The 8,282-nt window shown below is 48.3% G+C and overlaps 1 protein-coding gene across 1 annotated transcript in view; it reads left to right on the top strand.

The window, feature by feature from the left end:
- Nucleotides 1–582: 582 nt before the first annotated feature.
- KIAA1211 (KIAA1211 ortholog) overlaps nucleotides 583–8,282 on the top strand; it is a gene marked incomplete at its 5' end in the record, with an annotated part of 9,475 nt that continues 1,775 nt past the window's right edge. Inside the window, 4 exons of the mRNA XM_010158706.1 lie at nucleotides 583–1,545; nucleotides 1,663–3,847; nucleotides 5,195–5,385; nucleotides 6,639–6,807. Coding sequence (XP_010157008.1) covers nucleotides 583–1,545; nucleotides 1,663–3,847; nucleotides 5,195–5,385; nucleotides 6,639–6,807 — 3,508 coding nt within the window. The remainder of the gene's footprint in view (nucleotides 1,546–1,662; nucleotides 3,848–5,194; nucleotides 5,386–6,638; nucleotides 6,808–8,282) is intronic.

The following is an 8,282-nucleotide window of genomic DNA, read 5'->3' on the forward strand; positions in this document are numbered from 1 at the left end:
CCAGGTGCAGGACCTCGCACTTGGAAGATGTCCTGGCTCAGGATTTTTGAAGAGCAACCAAAGTGTGTTTCCCTGAGCAGTGTTATTTCCTGGCTAGCGTTGCAGAGCTCTTTTCTGCAGGCAACAGCTGCTGTCTCTGCAAGTAACAGCTAGATTTGCCATGAAAGAACTGGGAGAACAATGCCCTTAAGCAGGTGCTAATTATTTTGGGCTTCTAGAACAAAGTAGGAGAACAGGCATAGGAAACCTGTGCTGTATTCCTTGGGCTTCTGTAAATTTGGAATGGCAGGTCTCAGTCTGGATTCGCTCACGGACAGCAAGTGATGCAGTATTTAGCGTTATCCTGTTATGACTGCTGAGCTGTTTTCCTTCTTTTAAAGGCTGTCCTCTGAATAAATGAGAGGCATGGGATCTATGATGATGTGATCCATAAATTGGGGTGGGTGTGTTGGCTCTGCATCTAAATCATTGCTGTTAAAGAAAAAAGGAAGTCATTTTGCATTTGCAGCCGATTGTTCACTATAAAGAATAACGAGCCAGCAGGCAATAGTCAGTAACTCCAAACTTCTCTCCCAATTTTAGGGATCACAAAGTTTAACAATAACAGAATTTGAGCCAGAGGACCTAGAAACTGAGCTGTATGGAGACAGATACCCAGGTTATAATGGACACATCATAGCAGACAAGCTGATCCACAGCAGAGATGAGCAGAAGCAGCTTCATCCGGCGGAGGAGAAAAGAATTGAAGATCACTGGGGGATTTTTGAGGCCGAGAGGATAAGGCAGATTGTAGAAATGGAAGAACAAAGGGAAATGGAAGAAAAAAGGTGCCAAGAACTTGAGCAGATGCAGAAAGAGCAGGAGAGAAGGCACTGTGAGGAAGAGAGGAGGCAGTATCTTCTTGAAGGAGAGAGATCTTTGGAAATAGAAGAGCAAACCTGCCAGAAAGAAGAGAGAGGACTGCAGGAGGCTGAAAAGAGGCAAGGTCTAGAGGAGCAGAGGCGCCAGGAACTGGAGCAGCAGAGGCAGAAGGAGTGGGAGGAGCAACAGAGACGAGAGCTGGAGGAGCAGAAGCGCCAGGAACAAGAGGAGCAGAAGCTCCAGGAACGGGAGGAGCAACAGAGACGAGAGCTGGAGGAGCAGAAGCGCCAGGAACAAGAGGAGCAGAAGCTCCAGGAACGGGAGGAGCAACAGAGACGAGAGCTGGAGGAGCAACAGAGGAAAGAGCTGGAGAAGCAGAGGCGCCAAGAACTAGAGCAGCAAAGGCAGAAGGAGTTGGAGGAGCAACAGAGACAAGAGCTGGAGGAGCAGAAGCGCCAGGAACAAGAGGAGCAGAAGCTCCAGGAACGGGAGGAGCAACAGAGACGAGAGCTGGAGGAGCAAAAGCTCCAGGAACGGGAGGAGCAACAGAGACGAGAGCTGGAGGAGCAGAAGCGCCAGGAAAAGGAGGAACAGAGACATCAGGAGTTGGAGGAGCAGAAACATCAGGAATGGGAAGAGCAGAGGTGCAAGGAGCTGGGGGAGAAACAGAGTCAAGAGCTGGGGGTGCAGAAGAGGCTGGAGCTGGAAGAATTCAGGCAACATGAGATTGAAATACAGTGTCAAGAAGAAAAAGAAATAAATAGGCTGGAGGAAGAAAAAGAACTCAAGGAACAAAATAAGGAAGAAAAGCCGAAACGAGAGCTAGGAGAGAAAGAGCTTCAAGAAACTGAAATAAAACTGAAGCAGAAAGAAGCTGAGAGCCTCAAACAACAGAAGAAACAGGAGGAACAAAGGCAGCGTGTGAAGGAGAAAGGAGAAAAGACAGAGAAGGAACAACCCCAGCAAGTAACGGAGAAGAAAAAGAAACGGGAAGAGCAGAGAAAACACAGGCTCACAAAACAAATGCATATGGAAAGTGCAGAGGGTCTGCTACAGGATGAACTGAGGCAGGAAAAGGAACAAAATGAACAAGAAGGGAACAAGCTGGACGAGCAGAAGGTAGGCACAGAAGGACAAAATCTTCAGCAAAATCAACAAGAAAAATCCTTGGAACAGCAACAGGACAAGGATCAGTTGTGCTCTGGAGGGGCTGATAGGCATCCAGTAGAGGAGAAGCTCCAAGAAGGACCAAGATCCCAAAAACTCAAACAGCCAGAAAAAGGGAATAAACCAGAAGAAGTCGTCCTAGCCCAGAAACTGAAGAGAGAGGCTGAGGCTCAGGAGCAAAAGCGAATCGGGGAAGAACTTAGGTGGCAGGAGGTAGATGAGAGACAGAGTGCATCCAGACCCTTCACATTCCAGGTGTCTTCTGGGGACAAACAGATCATATTTCAGAAAGTAAATCTGAGTCCAGTCATGCCCGTCAGAGGTGCAGGACTCTCCTCCCCCTCGGTCAAAGACTCCAGGGTGCACGCTGCCAGCAAGGGCTCTCCCGCACTGCCGTCAGCCGTGTGCGTGCCCCACACGGCTATCCTGGTGACTGGAGCACAGCTGTGCGGCACAGCAGTTAACCTGAACCAGATAAAGGACACGGCCTGTAAATCCTTACTTGGCTTAACGGAAGAGAGAAAAAATGTGGATATCCCTTCGCCAGAGAAGGCGCAGAAAAAACCCCAGGACCCCAAACCCAGCAGCAGCAAAATGAAATACGCGCAGGAGTCGTTGAACAACCAGGCCGTGCTGGCTGAGTGGGCCTCCATCCGCTCCAGGATCCTCAAGAATGCGGAAAACAGCAAATACAACGAGAGAGACCGAGGAAGCATCTGCAGACACAGCGACGACTGGACACCTCGAGGACGTGGTGCTCCCCATGGCAACCTGAGGAAAACCCTATCTGCCAATGCAAAGTTCTCGATAACACCAGCGTGGCAGAAATTTTCAGAAGCTTCAAAACCCACTTCAGAGGTTGAGAACGTGAGTGCGGCGAAAGGCAGCGAAACAGCGGCCGTGGGGAGAACCGCTGGCCCACGCACTGACTCGAAAGAGGATGTGGCTTCCGCTGCTAAGGAGAACGTAGCTGAAAAGGCTAAGGAGAAAATGGAAACCCACAGTGAAACGACCGACAACACAGAAGGCTGTAAATTTGCGAAAGATCTTCCATCTTTCCTTGTTCCAACTTTTCCTCATTCTCCGGGTAAAGAATTACCTCAGGCAGAACTTCCCGACGCTCCGGAAAGTCAGCAGAGTAACAGCACAAAAAAAGCAGAGAAACCAACGCCAAACGGAGAAGAAAACATTTCTCCTTTTGGGATAAAATTACGAAGGACAAACTACTCTCTACGTTTCCATTACGACCAACAGGCAGAGCAAAGGAAAAAGAAAAGATACAGCGCAGGGGATAGTTTTGATGGCGTGCCTGACCCACTAGTTACGACAGAAGGTGAGAAAGAATCTCCTGGTTCTGCTCCACACGAGAGTACGTCCCCGGGCACGGGAAGAGTGAACGTCCCTGGTAATTTAAAAGACCCAAAAGACACTTCAGTTGCTGTGGTGGAGATTTCACAACCAGCGGTCCTCCCCGCCACCGGGCAGAGTGCTTTACCCCCTCATGAGAGACCAGCGTGCAAGTCAGCGGTCCCACAGAAACCCGCTTTAGCTCCAAAGCCCACCAGCCAGACACCACCTTCGTCTCCTCTCTCTAAACTGACCCGGTCGAACCTGGCTGACGCGCTTGGGCAAAGGTTGGTTAAAGCCGAGTCGGACGGCGGCTGGAGAAAAGAAGACAGAGCCAACGCAGGGCACCCCACGCCACCCAACGAGTACAAAAACGAAGAGGAGGAGGTCAGAGAAAAGAAGTCGTTTTTCCCATCTATAAGTATCCCATGGAGAGAAAAAAATGACAAAAAGCCTGAGCCACCGAAGAAAGGTACGTATTTTTCAAAGATTTAGTTCTTGTCTCATTTTCAAAATGAAATATTGGAGGTCCAGAGGAAGAAATTTGGTCTGAACACACAATTTTTACTTGGCCCGTTACGCGTGGAATACCACTACTTGGCTTTGGGCTGTCGGAAGGAATGGGACTTCCCATCCCCACAGTTTCATTCCGGCGCGCGCAACCTCAGCACGACCTGCCTAAGGGAGTTAACGCCAAGGAGGTAACGGAAGCGCGTGCGCGTTTTCCTCGGCAGAGATGTCTCCCAGTTAGTCAGCTGGCGGACTCTGCATTCCAGGTGTAACGGTGTCATCAGAGCACAGGAAGCAATTTTCATCATTTACATTATATTTGCATTCTATTCTATCTGTTCTTTAGGGGACTATTATCTAGCTTAAAAAATACTAAGATCTTGGTCCCCTTATAGTGCCTATCCTGAGCAAATTCTCAGTCTATCTAACCAAATACAGCTGGAGACAGGAGCCTGCATCTCAGAGGCATTCCCCAGGAACAGAAACAACTACATTAGCCACAGTGGCTCTTCAGAGGAAGGCTGAAAGCCCCTGTGTCCTGAGATAGTATTCTGTAGAAGAGTAAAAACTACCCTTTCAGCGTGAGGACACTCAAAATAGCGAGGCAGGAGTTCAGCGTTTTCTTGGGAAATTCCAATTGTCTTGGGAAATCCCAATTTTCTTGAATTTTGCAAGCATCAAGGCACTTCTACAACCCCACCTCAGCGTAATCGCTGCTTATTTTTACAATTTGAGGGTTTCTGCGCTCACTGAGCTCCTTTGCCCCCTACGTGCTGCTCCCCGCCGCCCACAGCTCTGTACCGGCTGCTGGCCCCAGTTCCACGCCGGGGACAGAAATTCAAACGCCCAAGTGGTGATTTAAAAATTAAAACAACCCCACCAACATTTTTTTTAACAGGGGCTGCACTTTCAGGTGGACATAATTTCAGCCCCCTTCTTTTGGCCAAAGTGTGGACCCTCTTCTTCCCTTCACTACAGCTGGAAAAGCAGGGATCTGCAGCAGGCAGTGCCTGGGTGCCTTTTGTCAGTTATAAACAGAAAACGTCGCACTTGGATGTGGCACACGGTGCGAGTATTTGCAGTGAATTAGGCTGGAAGTTTAAGCGCCTGGGGTAGGCTTTTTTCACAAAAAAGGGATGAATTTTGAGTGTGTTGCAGTAGTTCTTCGACATACAGTCCCCGAAGGTCGGTGAATGGCGTGGCATTCCACAGGCTCAGCTCCAGGGTTTCCCCAAGGTAGAGAAGTTGTACGGCTTTGCTTGAGACAAATGTGCAGCACTTAACCCATTCTCTTCATGTTTTCTTTCAGAAAAGCCAGTCCTCCAGAGCAGGCACTCTTTAGATGGCTCTAAATTGATGGAAAAAGTTGAAACTTCACAACCACTTTGGATTACGTTAGCGCTGCAAAAGCAGAAGGGATTCCGTGAGCAGCAAGCTACGAGGGAAGAGAGGAGACAAGCCAGAGAGGCAAAGCAAGCGGAGAAGCTGGCTAAAGAAAACGTAAACAGTCTTTAGAAACCTGCCCATTAGAAATACTGATACCATAATTATAACATTAGCTAGTTCTATTATGTGGAAAGGGGTTTCTTTTAACGCTTGGCTTGTAAGATTTCATAAACGCTCAAATGACAGTGAGTAAAAAAAGCAGTCTGAAAGTCTGGAGTTGCTTTTGCAAAACTGAGACCTCCAGGAGAAAAAAAAAAAACCCCAACGGTGTGACAATTTTAGTGCCAGCTCTGATGCCTTAATATCAGGTGGCAGTTAACGGCCCTCACGAGGTGGACCACCGCGATGGAACAGAGAAACTGCGCAACACGGTTCTTTCAAAGCTTGAGTAAACGAGGTGTTAAGCCTTAATGCTTGGGGAATAACAGCTGGTGTAGGCATTTAGAGATGAATATAGGTGAATATTAGTAAGTTTGAATTTATATTTTTATTGTAACATGTATTATTTGGATAAAACACTGAAAAATGAAAGAGACAAACTACCATGTGAAACACCCAAATGCCTGAAGTAGGCACAGAATTCAAGTATCTCTTCTTTCCTGGTCTCTGCATAGCTATTCATTATCTATGGCTTTCTGTTATCATAGAATCACAGAACGGTTTGGGTTGGAAAGGACCTTAAAGACCATCCAGTTCCAACCCCCCTGCTATGGGCAGGGACACCTTCCACTAGACCAGGTTGCTCCAAGCCTCATCCAGCCTGGCCTTGAACACTTACAGGGATGGGGCATCCACAGCTTCCCTGGCCATTAATTCGTATTAATAGTAAGAGAAACACTTCTGCTTACCGCACAGGAGTGATGTTACACAGACTGATGTCGTATATAGGTACCACAGGTGGTAGGAAGGGAGATTGGGCAGATAACTGAGTGTATTTTGATGGTGGTTACGAGACGCACCTTTCTGGCAGACACCAGCACAATTAAGACGTAGGTAACCGGTGGAAGTAAAGAGCAGTGGGTGTGAGGTTGCTCACAGCGACACGCTGTTTCAGTGCTGCACTGAACAGGTAGGGCTGGCTCAAACTGTTCATTTTTTGAGTGGAATGACAAGACAATTTTTAACTTTGTGGGTGGTTTTTTTTACAGCCTCTAATAACTGTTAGTTTTAGAAGTTCTGAGAGTGTTTTGACCCACTGCCAAAAAGGATGGTTAAGGAAAGGACAGGTGATGAATGAAGGTATCAAACGTGACACCTCTCGCTTGACAGGCGGCTACGCATTTAGCAGTTTTCCTTCTCTGTTCCAGGCCGCCGTCAGCCATCAGTCAGACAATAAAAGCAGCAGCAGCAGCAAAACAAGCACACTGCAGAAATCCACAACTCAAGAAGGGGAGAAGAAAATAGAAAGTGCTGTGTCAAGACTAGAAAGAAGGGAACAGCTGAAGAAGTCAAACACCCTTCCAACTTCTGTGACAGGTACAGTGAGACCGAGCTCCGCTCTGGGAACAATGCCCTTCAGAAATGGTATTGCATGGTTTTGAGGAAGTGAACGGTTTTTTCTTCTCCCTGTATTCACAGAGTGGAAGGGGTTGGAAGGGACCTCGAGATCATCTAGTCCAACCCCCATGCCAGAGCAGGATCCCCTAGAGTAGATCACACAGGAATATGCTACCCCCAGAATTAGAAATGTGTCTGCTTTCAGCGAGGAGCAATACAACTTGTCCCAGTCTCACGTGCTGACCCTTACACCAATTCAGCAGGTTTTTGAAGTTACACCACTGCGTTCGCTTAGAAACGCTCCAGTCCAAGATAAAACAAGTTAGGCTGTCTCCCCGAGCCGTATCCAGCGGTATTTTTGGAACATGACTAATGCAGATTAGGGGGATGTGATTTACTGTACATGGCAATTGCAGTGATGTTTTGCATTTATGTTGGGGTTTAGCACAGAAGGGCGATGATACTTAACTTCTACAAAGTGTATTTGTGCAGGAAAGGAAGCAGACTGTGTTCCCACACCTCCCAGTTTGCCAAGGAGGAACACTCCCCCCAGAGTATTTCGAAGGAGCATTTTTGTTTCATTCAAACAATGCCAAAGCTGATCGATTCAGCTAAGGGTAGCCTGACCCTGTGGAGGCAGGACTTCCACCTCCCAGTCAAGTATTGGGTGCGGAAGGTTCCTTCCCCAAAGGGCATAATATTTGGGGTGCTATAAGGTGATCGTTGAAATGCCTGATGTTTCTCCAGCCAATGTCAGTCCTGGGCAAAAGGCTCTGGAGAACGGAAGGTGCTGAAGAAACCTTTTCCCACGTTGCACAGTAAATAGTTTGGGCTTCTTTGAAAGTAAACCCAGTGTCAGCGGCATCTGTTCAGTACCACTCCAAGCCAAGGACTATGGAATGCAACTACTGAAAGCTGTGAGGGAATTCATTTAGCTGTTCTGTAGGAATACGGGCTGAAGCAGTGCTACTCCTGCACTACGGACTGCTCCAAGCTATCCGTACGCCCCTCTAAGCCCCCCATGTGCCTACACCCAGGTGGTGCAGCAGCTGGGTGTCCACCCCGCAGCTACACGCCAGCGCAGATACCCCCGAGAACTTGCTGTTCACCTCGGGTTGGACAAGGTGATCTCTGAAGGTCCCTTCCAACCCAAACCATTCAAAGATCTCATATAGATTGCCCAAAATTTCCCTGCTCGCTGTCAGCCTGCTTCCAGTGTCCAAGGTGGCTTGGGAGCTGGATGCAGCAGCTGGGTGTCCACCCCGCAGCTACACGCCAGCGCAGATACCCCCGAGAACTTGCTGTTCACCTCGGGTTGGACAAGGTGATCTCTGAAGGTCCCTTCCAACCCAAACCATTCAAAGATCTCATATAGATTGCCCAAAATTTCCCTGCTCGCTGTCAGCCTGCTTCCAGTGTCCAAGGTGGCTTGGGAGCTGGAGCTGTACGGCATT

Source organism: Eurypyga helias, unplaced genomic scaffold, assembly GCF_000690775.1.
Source record: "Eurypyga helias isolate BGI_N326 unplaced genomic scaffold, ASM69077v1 scaffold2069, whole genome shotgun sequence".
Taxonomy (NCBI): Eukaryota; Metazoa; Chordata; class Aves; order Eurypygiformes; family Eurypygidae; genus Eurypyga; species Eurypyga helias.